The sequence below is a fragment of the Muscardinus avellanarius genome (genome assembly GCF_963383645.1).
Source record: "Muscardinus avellanarius genome assembly, chromosome: 3".
NCBI lineage: Eukaryota > Metazoa > Chordata > Mammalia > Rodentia > Gliridae > Muscardinus > Muscardinus avellanarius.
In genome coordinates this window covers 16,241,774-16,255,171 of record NC_137788.1, presented here as the reverse complement: position 1 = coordinate 16,255,171, position 13,398 = coordinate 16,241,774, and the positions used below count along the sequence as shown (strand labels likewise).

The 13,398-nt window shown below is 43.7% G+C and overlaps 1 protein-coding gene across 6 annotated transcripts in view; it reads left to right on the top strand.

The window, feature by feature from the left end:
- The window catches only part of HP1BP3 (heterochromatin protein 1 binding protein 3), a gene marked incomplete at both ends in the record, with an annotated part of 32,694 nt that extends 27,828 nt beyond the window's left edge, over positions 1-4,866 (top strand). For all 6 annotated transcript variants that reach the window (XM_080690974.1, XM_080690978.1, XM_080690977.1 and 3 more), the window contains 3 exons: positions 1,118-1,229; positions 3,282-3,416; positions 4,572-4,866. In XM_080690974.1, coding sequence (XP_080547100.1) covers positions 1,118-1,229; positions 3,282-3,416; positions 4,572-4,866 — 542 coding nt within the window. The remainder of the gene's footprint in view (positions 1-1,117; positions 1,230-3,281; positions 3,417-4,571) is intronic.
- Between the last annotated feature and the right edge of the window lie 8,532 nt (positions 4,867-13,398).

Genomic DNA, 13,398 nt, shown 5'->3' with positions numbered 1-13,398 from the left:
ATTTTTATCTTGAAACACGGCCTCACTAAGTTGATGAGAGTTCTACTACTTGCTGAGGCTATCCTTGGACCCATAATCGGTTCCAGACTCTCAAGTACTAGGATTACAGGCATGCACACAATTCCCACCTTAAAATTTTTAGGTTTGAAGCAGGGTCTACTGGGTTGCTGAGAGTCTAGCTAAGTTGTTCAGGCTGCTCTGAAACTTCATATTCTCTTATCTCTGCCTCCCAAGTACTGAAATTACAGGTGTGTACCACCACACCTGGCATTCTATACATATTTATAGATAATTCTCCCAGATGAGTATGACTACCTGTAGATGCACAATAGATATTTTTTGTTTTTTGTGGTACTGGAGATTGAACCCAGGGCCTCAGAGCTACATCCTCATCCCTTCTTATTTGAGACAGGGTCTTACTAAGTTGAAGAGGGCTTCACTAAGTTGCTGAGGCTGACTGTGAACCTGTCTCAGCCTCCCAAGTACTGGGATAACAGGCATTCACCACCACACCCAGCTTACAATTGGTGTTTAAATGAATAGAAATAATGAAATAAGTTCATTATTTCTATTTTAGGTTTTGTTTTAGGTCTGCTATTAACCATTTATGTGTTAAGACTAGTCTTTACCATTCTAGGCTTCTCTTCCCTTATCTGTGAAATGAGGGATTTGTAATGGTTTCTAATGTCTCTATTTTAACTCTTGCTAGATTTGAGGGCACTTAATAAATATTAAGTGAACTACTTAATATTTTTCATGACAAAGGATTCACTTAACATATCAATTACTATATGTAACAAGAAATTGAATTGGTGGGCATCTAATTGTGGTTAAGGAAATTATCAAGTATGAATAGCCGGGCGTGGTGGCGCACGCTTGTCATCCCAGCATTCGGGAGGCTGAGACAGGAGGATCGCGGTTTGTGGACAGCCTCAGCTACTTAGTGAGGCCCTTTGCGACTCAGTGAGACCCTGTTTCAAAATACAGAATACAAAACGGGTTTAGGGGTATAGCTCAGAGGTAGAATGCCCCTGGGTTCATCCCCAGTACCACCAAAAAAAAAAAAGTGTACGAGTAACTAGGTAACTTTCTTTATTCCTCTTTTTTGTTTGTTCAGTGCATTTGCTAAAGAAAACTCTGCAGAAATGCGAAAAGAATGGGTGGATGGAGCAAATCTCTGGCAAAGGGTTCAGTGGCACCTTCCAGCTCTGCTTTCCCTATTACCCCAGGTAAGCACTCAGCCTTAGAGGTGAAGCAGTGCTCACTGCAAATGTAAAATCTGCTTTTAAGTTGCAAGCTTGGCATAATTTCTTTCACGTTAACACTAAACTGGAATACTTGAAAGCAGAGACTCAAGGCAATATTATTTTGGAGCAGAATGATTCTCATATTCTCACCAAAGAATATATGTAGGATTTGGTTAGAATTCCAGAGTTTATGAGCTTACTATTATTAGCCAGCTATATCTGAAATGAAGCGTTAGATTTTTTTGTGTGTGTGGTTCCAGGAATTGAACTCAGAAGGCTGAGGTAGGAAGGTTGCAGGTGTGTGCGCGCACATGCATGTGCATGTTACTTGTGTACAGACATATATGTTACTGGGTTGAATGCATATTATTAAGCTTTCTTTGTTTTTCTCTGGTGCTGGGCATTGAACCCAGGGGTATTCTACCTTCAAGCCACACACCCCAGCACATTTATTTATTTACTTACTTACTTAATTTTTGTATTTTGAAACAGGATCTTACTGCGTTGCTGAGGGACTCACTAAATTGCTAGGGCTAGCTTCAAACCTGTGATCCTCCTGTCTCAGCCTCCCAAGTACTGGGATTAAACCTGCTTTATTTGAGGTGTTTTTTGTTTTGTTTTGTTTTGTTTTTTCCGTGTGTACTGGGGATGGAACCCATGAAAATTCTACCTCCAAACTACACCCCAAGTCCTATTTTTTATTCTTTACTTTAAAACAGGGTCTCACTGAGTTGCAAAGGGCCTCACCAAGTAGCTGAAGCTGTCTGCAAACAGTGATCCTCCTGTCTCAGCCTCCCAAATGCTGGGCTTACAGGAGTATACCACCATCCCTGGCTTATGTGTGACTCCTAAGTATTAAATTTACTGTTTAAACATTTCAAATGGCTGGGCATGGTGGCACACACTTGTAATCCCAGCATTCAGGAGGCTGAGACCAGAGGATCGTGGTTCGCGGACAGCCTCAACTACTTAGTGAGGCCCTCTACAACTTAGTGAGACCTGTACCAAATTAAAGAATAAAAAAATAGGTCAGGGGGAATATCTCAGAGGTAGAATGCCCTTGGTTTCCATCCCCAGACCCGCAAAAAAAAAAAAAGAAAGAAAAGTTCAAATAGCCAGGCATGGTGGCGCACGCTTGTAATCCCAGCATTTAGGAGGCTGAGACAAGAGGATTGTGGTTTGCGGACAGCCTCAGCTATTTAGTGTGGCCTTCTGCAGCTTAGTGAGACCTTGTTTCAAAATAAAGAATAATTAAAAAAAAAAAAAAAACAGGCGTGGTGGCACATGCTTGTAATCCCAGCATTTGGGGGGCTGAAACCAGAGGATCGCGGTTTGTGGACAGCCTCAGCTACTTAGTGAGGCCCTCCGTAACTTAGACCCTGTTTCAAAATAAAGAGTAAAAATTAGGGCAGGGGGTTGTAGCTTGGGGTCGAATGCCTCTGGATTCCATCTCCAGACCTGCAAAAAAAAAAAAAAAAAAAAAAAAAAAATATATATATATATATATATATATATAGGGCTGGGGCTGTAGGTACAAGGTAGAATGCCCGAGTTCCACTCCCAGTACAGCAAAATAAAGTCACACATAAAATGCTATAATTTAAGGATATATTAATCAAGGTATCAAGATAGCTGCCATTAAGGGCAAAAAAAGTGTGGGGGTGGATCCTTGCTGAATTTCTTCAAAACTTTGTAGAGATTTAGGCATTGGGGTCTTTTACCACTTTTGTAAAAACAGACCATTCACTCCTGTACACATGGAGGCTCAGACAGTGTTACGCATCTCAGTTTAGTAATTATTTACTTAAGTAAATGAGTAAAGATCTAAGGAAATAAGATGGGCAAGTACTTTTGTAGGTTTGTCATGACTTTATTCAAAATTGGTTAAAGTGTAACTTGATATTTGTAACCAAGCTTGAGCTTGGCATTACTGAAAGAAGATGGACAGAGGGGGGAATGTTCAAGGAAGAGCATCTAGGCTAACACTTTTCTTGTCCTGAATGAGACTACTTTTTTCCCTTTTTTTTCTTTCAGCCCAGGAGTTCTGTTTCCAAAGAAAGAGCTAGATGATTCTTCTAGCGATGAGGATGAAGAGGAAGATGAGTCTTCAGAAGATGAGTCTTCAGAAGATGAGGACTCTGAGGATGAAGAGCCACCTCCTAAGAGAAGGTGTGGATATGTGCAAAGCTATGTGTGGAAAGGGCTTAATGGGGCTGAAAGTGGTATTCAAGGAGGGACTGAGGCAGGAAAATGTTTTTTAGCACGCAGCATCTTTGTGCAGCATTGATGTTTATCTTCTTTCTTGAAGGAGAAGGGACTCAAGCTGGGCGTGGCGGCACACGCTTATAATCCCAGCGTTCGGGAGGCTGAGCCCAGAGGATCGCGGCCCTCTGCAACTTAGGCCCTGTTTCAAAATAAAGAATAAAAAATAGGGCAGGGGATGTAGCTTGGAGGTCGAATGCCCCTGGGTTCCATCTCCAGATCTGCAAAAAAAAAAGGAAGGGACTCTGAATTTGAAGTGTCTGAACAGTTATGTACTCTTTGGCCAAACTACACATATCTATAGTTTTTCAAAGAAAAATGGTATCATATTTTTGTAGGGAAATATCTAGAGCCAAGTGTGATGGCATATACCCATAATGCCAGTACATGGAGACCGACAGGAGGATTGCAGGTTTAGTCAGCCTCAGCAACTTACTGAGACCCTGTTTCCTAATGAAAAATTAAATAGGGCTGGGGGTATATCCCAGAGGTAGAAGGACCCTGGGTTCTACCCCTAGCGCCACACACTTACACACGCACACATGCGTGTGTACACACAACCCATGCCCCTCCCCCCCAGATAGAATAGCTTGGGTTCAATTTCTAGTACCAAAAAAAAGAAATGACATGGAATTATGTGTCAACTTACATGAATTGGTTGAAAATGTATATAATTTTTTTTATTTATTTATTTATTTGGTGGTACTGGGGTTCCTGGAAACCCTTCTACCTCCGGGCTACACTCCCAGACCTATTTTTATGCTTTTTTTTTTTTTTTTTTTTTTTTTTTTTGGAAACAGGGTCTCTTAAGCCAGCGCAGCTGGCTTCAAACCTATGCGATCCTCCTGTCTCTGCCTCCCAAGCGCAGGGATTACAAGCGTGCACCACCACGCCCGGCAGAACTGTATATAATTTTAGAAGAATCACTGGTGGAAAATGAAGTCACATTTTTATTCTCCGTAGGTGGCGTGTGTATGCTCTTCTCTTTAGGCAGAGCATGTTTGTGCTGGCAGTGAGTCTCTCGCACACCAAGTGACTGCCTTTGTTTTTTTGTTCTCACAGGTTGCAGAAGAAAACCCCAGCCAAGTCCTCAGGGAAGGCTGTGTCCATGAAGCAGAGAGGGTCCAAGCCCGCACCCAGAGTCTCAGCTGCCCAGAGGGGGAAGGCGAGGCCCCTGCCCAAGAAAGCTCCTCCTAAGGCCAAAGCTCCTGCCAAGAGAGCCAGACCTTCGCCCTCCGCCATCAAGAAGCCTAGCGGCGGCGGCTCAAAAAAACCTGCAGCTGCTGCAAGAAAAGAGGTGAAACTGTCTGGCAAGGGCAAATCCACCATGAAGAAGTCTTTCAAGGCAAAAAAGTAAATTTTATAGGAAAAAAGGTATCATGATGATATTGAACATTTATTTTATGAGGTCAGTGTGCGCATTTGTTTTAGTTCTGATGCTTATAAAATTAAATTTCCCCCTCCCGTACGAACATTGTGAGGAGGGACTATAAGTAAATTTAGGCATTTGTTGGCTTTAGGTGCTGTTCTTGGTGCCTGCCCCTTCCCTCCGTCATTTTAATTTCTGCAATAATCCTGGATTTTCCTAAACTGTCATCTATGCGTGTCCTTTTTTTCTCTCCTGAGCCCAGATCCCCCTTTTTTTTTTTTACGATCAGCTTTGGCATTTTTGTGCTCCCCATCTCAGCTTTATCTGAACACAATTGAAAGGATTTTTATATTTGTAGGAAGCATCAAGAACAGGGTGCTGGTCGAGTGCTGGAAGTAAGCAGGAGCCGGAGTAGCACTGACTTAGTTGTAAAGCCTCCTGCCTGGAGACTTCACTTCTAGCTATAACAATTAATCTTATTTATGAAATTCACTCCACTAACCCTTTCTCTCCAGAGGTAAACACAGAGACAACTTAGCTTTGGAAGTCAGCCCAAGACAGTATGATCTCGCTAGATTCTGAAGACACACGGCAGCTTTGGGCCGCTCCTCACGCTGATCAGTTTCCAGGCCGTTTTCGCTGGCCCGAGCCTCACGTTCTCCAACAGCAAGCACAAGTTCTCAGCACCACTTGGTTTGACTGAAGGGGAAGTATAGAAATATATTGAATCTAATTTCTGGGGTTGCCTGTGTTACCAAAAATCAAAACGTAAAATCTTGCTCAGATGTTTAAGTATATTTTTTAATATCTGGAGCATGAGTTGTCACTTCCTGTTCGCCCTTTTTATAAGGAAATATTGGAGAATTACAGCATTGCTAATGTAGAAATGTTAAGTGGAAAAACATACAATTTGCAGAAATAAACTAGATTCCAGACTCATCTGTGAGTTTTTCCCCCTACCTTTCTTTCCACAGCACTTTTGATATCAAGCAAGTGGCTTCCTTTTTTGAGATATTAAAAAAAAGAAAATGAAGCCCTACTACCTAGCCCTTTTTTATTTGTCTTTGTTTTAGTATCGTGAAGTTGTGTTAAGTAGTACTAGCTTTCTACTTGAGAAAGACCAGTTTCTGGTTATCATTTATCTCCCCTGTGGCACTTGACATTTTAACTGTCTTAAGCCCTTGGTGTGCGTCTTCTGGCCCGAGTGCGGCCGGAAGCAGAGCTGTTTGTCGCATTCATTCCACTTGCATTGTCTCCTGGGATCCTCTGCGCTCAGTGTGGCTGGAAACGGGCTTGGGGAGGTCGGCTGGAGCTCGCTCCTGGTCACGTGTGATCCCGCCGTGCGTTCGTTGGGATTCGTGTTGCATGTAAGGCAATCTTTCCTGTTGTAAATCTTCCTTTTTTATGTACATATATTTTGAAAAATACAAATAAACATGAAATTTTAAAAGCTGCTGAACTGTAGCTTATGATTAAAAGTATCTGGCATATCCTCAGAAGTAGCTGCGTGCTCTCACTTTGAAGCTTTTCTACCCCTGGGAATGGACACCATCACTTTCTTTTTTAAATATAAGTTCCAGTTTATTTGCTTTTGAATTCTTATGGAAAATAACCTTCCTAGGTATGTTGAATCCTGGTTATTTTAATGACTCGAGATATTAAAAATCACCTTGTATTGAGGACTATTTTCCAGGTCATAGAGTTCAAGTCTTTCTTACTCAGTGAATATTTACTATTGAGATCTTTGGACTGGAAAAAAAAAATTACAGTATTACAAAGGATAACAGGCAAGCTCTACAGAACCAGTTCTAGAAAGTTATTTTAAGACAGGCGTGTAGTAGCACACATTTGTAGTCCCAGTACTTGGAAGGCTAAGAAAGGAGAATCACAGGTTCATGGCCAGCCTCAGTAGTGAGGCTTTGTTATTTTTAAAATAAAAAAAATAGGGCTGGAGTGGAATTCCAAGGTAGAATCCCCCTGGGTTCAATCCCCAGTGCCACAATACATAAATAAAATGTCCCTAAATAATTACACAAAGGTTCAGTTTTGTCCATTTGTGTGTGTGTGTGTGTGTGTGTGTGTCCAGTACTAGGGATTAAACCCAGGGTCATTCTATCTCTGAGCTACACCTCTACCCTATTTTATTTTTATTTGGAAAAAGGGTCTCACTGAGTTGTGGAGGGCCTCACTAAGTAGCTGAGGCTGGCCACAAACCTGTGATCCTCCTGTCTCAGCCTCCCAAGTACTGGGATTACAAGCATGTGACACCATGCCCAGTTTATTGTTTCTTATTGTTACTTTTTAATCATGTCTCAAATTCTCAGATAAATTCTAAATGTATGAAACTATCCGTGGCATACCATAAGATTAATGGCAGTGGTTAACTGATTTTGAAGAGATTGTGTGTGCGCGCACACTTGTAATCCCAGCACTTGGGAGGCTGAGACAGAAGGACAGGTTCAAAGCCAGCCTCAGCTACTTAGTGAGGTTCTCAGCAACTTAGAACCTGTTTCCAAATATAATAGAAAATAGGTCTGAGAGTATAGCATGGAGGTAGAAAGCCTCTGGGTTCTACCCGCAGTACCACCAAAACAAAAACAACAAAATAAAGGAAAAAAGCAGGGCAGGGGGTATAGCTCAGAGGTAGAATGCCCCTAGGTTTCATCCCCAGGACTGCAAACAGACTAAAAAGGGTGTCATGGCATACTCCTATAATCCCAGTATTTGGGAGCTGAGACAGGAAGACTGCAGGCTGGAGGACAGCCTGGTAACTTGGTGAGACCTTGTCTCAAAATCAGAAGGGCTGGGGTAAGCTGGAGGTGGTGGCGCACATCTGTAATCCCAGTGCTGGGGGGCCTAGACAAGAGAATCACAGGTTTGAGGTCAGTATCAGCAACTTAGACCATTTAATCAATCCCTGGTACAAAAAAAGGAGTGGGGAGAACTGGCTGTCGTTCAGGGGTAGAATGCCCCATCATGTATCAACTAAAGAGATAATTAAATGGCAGGGAGCAGAGAAGGGAAGCCAGTTGAACAAGAGATGGGAGTCCCTTTTGAGCTACAGCCACCAGAGGCCTAGGCGGCTGCCAGCTACCACCTGAGCAGAGCCAGAGCCTCAGCTGGCCCTCTTGTCCAGGAGCGTGTGGGGCAAGGCTGCCGAACAATCACAGCTCCTCCATACACAATTCTGGGGTTGAACCCAGGGCGGTCCACCTCCAGGACACACCCCAGGCAGTTTTAGTTGTTAGTTTTAGTTTGTTTGTTATGGTCCTGGGGATGAAACCAGGGGCATTGTACCTTCAAGATACACCCCAGCCCTAAGAGCCCTGAAACGGTCTCGCTGAGTTGCAAAGGGCCTAAGTAGCTGAGGTAGTCCTTGAACTGCAATCCTTTTGTCTCAGCCTTCCAAATGCTGGGACTACAAGCGTGCACCACCATGCCTGGCTGGCTTTTTCAGTTTTTATGTTGCTAAGTTGCTAAGGGCCTTGTCAAGTTGCTGAGGCTGGCCTAGAACTTACAATCCTCCTGTCTCAGCCTCCCAAGTAGTGGGAATAGAGGTGTGTGCCCCCACACCCAGCTCTTTTTAAAAAATCTTCATTGACTGCCAGGCATTGTGGCACACACTTGTAATCCCAGCATTTGGGAGGCTGAGACCAGAGGATCACGGTTGGCAGCCAGCCTCAACTACTTAGCGAGGCCCTCCGCAACTCAGTGAGACCCTGTTTCAGAATAAAGAAGCCGGGCATGGTGGCGCATGCTTGTAATCCCCACGCTTGGGAGGCTGAGACAGGAGGATCGCGCAGGTTCGAAGCCAGCCTCAGCTACTTAGTGAGGCTCTCAGCAACTTAGTGAGACCCTGTTTCCAAATAAAATATAAAATAGGTCTGGGAGTATAGCCCGGAGGTAGAAAGCCTCTGGGTTCCACCTCCAGTACCACCAAAAAAAATAAAAAAAATAAAGAATAAAGAAATAATAGCTTGGAGGTAGAATGCCTCTGGGTTTCATCTCCAATACCGCAAAAAATAATTAATTAATTAAAAGACTAAAAAATAAAGTTGGAGGTGTAGCTTGGATGTACAATGACTGCCCCTGGGTTCCATCCCCAGGACCGCAAAAAAAAAAAAAAAAAAAAAAAAAAATCTTCATTGACTGTTACCAGCTTAAGTTTTTCAATGTAGGTATTACTTTAGGTAGAATGACATTACCTGCATTCCTTACTCTCTGAAATGCATATCAATGCTCCTATCTTGTCTCTATAACAAAGTCTCTAAAAAGTGGATGTGGGAAGGGGTCCTGGTCTTTCTCAGACTTGTACTTTTTGATTGGGAAGTGCAGGAAGCCATGACTTGCTCCTCTGATTCTCAGATGGGAAACATAGCAACAAGATAAGCAAAATGCCTCTTTTGCAACATCAGTTTTATTCAAAAATGTTCAGAGCTGGGCGTGGTGGCACAGGCCTGCAATTCCAGTACATGGGAGGCTGAGACAGGAGGATGATGGGTTTGAGGTCAAATAAAAAGTAAAAGAGGACTGGGGATGTAGCTCATAGGTAAAATGCTCCTGAGTTCCGACTCCAGTACAAAAAAGACGGCCCCACTCTCCACCCCTGCTGCCAAGGGGGGATCCTGAGGCCTTTTTAGTCTGCCGAAATTAGTTCATCATATACAGAAAATGGAAATTAAACCCCGCTTTCTCATCCTGCGCAAGAGTCAATTCAAGATAGATCAAAAACTTGGAAATCAGATCAGAGACCTTGCAGCTCCTTGAGGAGGGCATAGGTCCAACACTTAAACGCACAGGCACAGGTAAAATCTTTCTCAACAAGACCCCAAAGACACACAAAATTAAAAGGAGGATCAATACTTGGGAAACATTAAACTGAAGAGCTTCTGTACCGCAGAAGAAACAAGAACCTCAACAGAGAGCCAATAGAATGAGAGTTCTGCCAACTACTCCAGTAGGGGACTGATATCTAGAATATACAGAGAACTCAAGAAACTCACCGCTAAAAAAAAACAAATAACAGCCGGGCGTGGTGGCACACGCTTGTAATCCCCGCGCTTGAGAGGCTGAGACAGGAGGATTGCGCAGATTCGAAGCCAGCCATGCTGGTTTAAGAGACCCTGTTTCCAAATAAAAAATATAAAATAGGTCTGCGAGTGTAGCCCAAGAAGGGTTCCATTTCCAGTACCACCAAACAAACAAACAAAAAAAGGCCGGGCGTGGTGGCGCACGCTTGTAATCCCAGCACTCGGGAGGCTGAGACTGGAGGATCGCGGTTTGCGGACAGCCTCAGCTACTTAGTGAGGCCCTCTGCAACTCAGTGAGACCTGGTTTCAAAGAATAAAAAATAGGGCAGGGGGTGTAGCTCAGAGGTAGAATGCCCCTGAGTTTCATCCCCAGACCGGGGGTGGGGGGGGTGGGGGGGTGGAAAGCCGGGCACAGTGACGCACGCTTATAATTCCAGCATTTGGAAGGCAAAGACCAGAGGATTGGGGTTCCCAGGCAGCCTTAGCTACTTAGCGAGGCCCTTCGCATCTCAGTGAAACCCTGTTTCAAAAAATAGAAAGACAAGCTGGGCGTGGTGGTGCACACTTGTAATCCCAGCGTTTGGGAGGCTGAGACCGGAGGATCGCGGTTCACGGAAAGCCTCAGCTACTTAGGCCCTCTGCAACTCAGTGAGACCCTGTTTCAAAATAAAGAATAAAAAATAGGGCAGGAGGTGTAGCTCGGAGGTCAAATGCTCCTGGGTTCCACCTCCAGACCCGCAAAAAAAAATAAATAAATAAAGAATAAAATATAGGGCTAGAGGTGTAGCTCAGAGGTAGAATGCCCCTGGGTTCCATCCCCAGTGCCAAATAAACAAAAAGAAGACTTAAAAAAACAAAGAACAGAAACAAACAATGGGCAAGTGGATTAAATAGAAACTTCACAAAAGAAGAAATTCAAGTGGCCAGCAAAAGCATGAAAAAATGTTCAACATCATTAGCAGTCAGAGAGATGCAAATCAAATTTACCCTGAGATTTCACCTAACTCCAGGTAGAATGGCAATTATTTAAAACAATCAACAAATGCTTAACAGGATGTGAAAAAGTAAGAACCCCGGTACATTGTTGGCGGGATTGCAGATTAGTGCACCCACTCTGGAAAACAGTATGGAGGATCCTCAGAAGAGTGGGATCGAACCTACCATAAGGTCCAGCAATGCCACTTTTGGGGGTCTACCCAAAAGAATGGAAACCAAACTAATACATGTGTCCTTGTGTTTCCTAACCGCACAATGCACAGTTGCCAAACTGGAACCGGCCAACATGTCCATCAGCAGATGAATGGATTACAAAAAACTATGGGCTATGTACACAATGGAATTTTACTCAGCCACAAAGAACAACATTACGTCATTTGCAGGTAAATGGATGGAACTGGAGAACACGCTAAGTGAGATTACAGTCACAAAAAGTAAAAAAATCAGATGCTCTCCCTAATATACAGAAGCTGGGAGAAAAGGGGTCATAGGAGGAACTCTAGACAAAGAAGGAACCATAGATGAGCAAACAGCCGGGTGTGGTGGCGCACAGTTGTATCCCAGCATTTGGGAGGCTGAGACAGGAGGATCGCAGGTCACAGACAGCCTCAGCTGCTACTTAGTGAGGCCCTTTGCAACTCAATGAGACCCTTTTTCAAAATAAAGAATAAAAAGTAGGGCTGGGGCACGGCTAGGAGGTAGAATGCCCTTGGGTTCCAACACCAGTACTGCAAAATAAATAAATAAATAAATAAACAGATGAGCAAATAAGCCGACCTGAAGGGAATGGGATGGGTGGAAAAAGAGGACAGATGAGCAGGGCCTGGTGGCGCATGCTTGTAATCCCACTACTTGGGAGGCTGAAACAGGAGGATCACAGGTTCAAGGATAGCCTCAGTTACTAGTGAGGCCCTCCACAACTTAGACCCTGTTTCAAAATAAAGAATAAAAAAAAAAAATAGGGCTGGGGGTATAGCTCAGAGGTGAAATACCCCTGCGTTCAATCTCCAGCACTGCAAAATAAAATTTAAAAAAAGAGTACATGATGTACATTCACAAACATGGCAAAGTCAGTCACTAAGCCAAACAGGAGAAGGATGGAGGAGGAGGGACTGGGAAGGGCCCGACGAGCGATGTGTGCCCATGCACCTCTTGTACTCCAGTAAGATGTGCGACTACAATGCATCAATAAAAAAAAAATCAGTACAAAATAAAAGATAATCATGGTAGGGACCATCGTGCTAATGATCATTTGAGGCAAAGGGAGTGAGCTACCAGGACTGCAAAGAGGTGGAGGGTGCTCGGCTCTAGGGCCTGGTCCTCCTGCCCTCGCGGAGTCTCCACCTGGATCTACACCAGCCGTGCGGCTGTGGGCACATCTTCTACCTTCTCCTTCTCCCTGGAAAAGAGAGCATTCACAGAAGCCTGGGTGTGTGTGTGTGTCACCCAGGGGAATTCTATCGCCAAGCTATACCCAGTCATTTTTATTTTTAAATAGAGTCTCACTAAGTTGCTGAAGCTGGTCTCAAACCTTCAATCTTCCTGTCTCAACCTCTCAAGTACTGGGATTACAGGTGTGTACCTTTGTGCTTGGGTATAAAAAAAAAAAACCTCTCTATTTTTTATTTTTTATTTTTTTATTTTTTTGCGGTACTGGGACTGGAATCCAGGGCATTCTACCTCCAAGCTACATCCCCAGCCCTATTTTTTATTCTTTATTTTGAAACAGGGTCTCACTGAGTTGCAAAGGGCCTCACTAAGTAGCTGAGGCTGGCCGTGAACCCAGATCCTCCAGTCTCAGCCTCCCAAATGTTGGGATTACAAGCGTGTGCCACCACATCTGGCTCTATATTATATATAATTACATATATAGTTACATACCATTTATGTATATTATATAATTACATGTGTAAGTGTGTGTGTGTGTGTGTGTGTGTGTGTGTGTGTGTGTGTGTGTGTGTACATGGTTGTTTGTTTGGTGGTGCTAGGGATTCAACCCAGGGGCATTCTACCTCCCAGCCCTATTTTATTTTTGTTTGGAAACAAGGTCACTAAGTTGATGCAGGCCTCCCTAAGTTGCTACGGTTGCCTTCTATGATCTTCCTAGAATCCTATGATCCTCCTGTCTCAGCCCCTCAGGACTGGGGTTACAGGTGGGTGGGTGCCACCATGCCCAGCTTACAAAACAATATTAACCACTGTATTAGTTTGCTCCAGCTGTTGTAACAAAGCACTACAGACCAGGGCTTAACCAGCAGGTAGCCATCTGGGTTGTGGAGGCTGGAGGTCCAGGATCATGTTAGCAGGGTTGCTTCCTGCTGAGCTGGTGACCTGGCTGGAACATGGACAGTTTCCCCCATCTCCACACGGCCTTCCCTGTGTACATGTCTACACCCAAATTTCCTCTTAAGGACATCAATATCAAATTTGGACCCACACCAATGACCCCATCTTAATTTAATGACCACTTTAAACACTCTTATCTCCAACTATG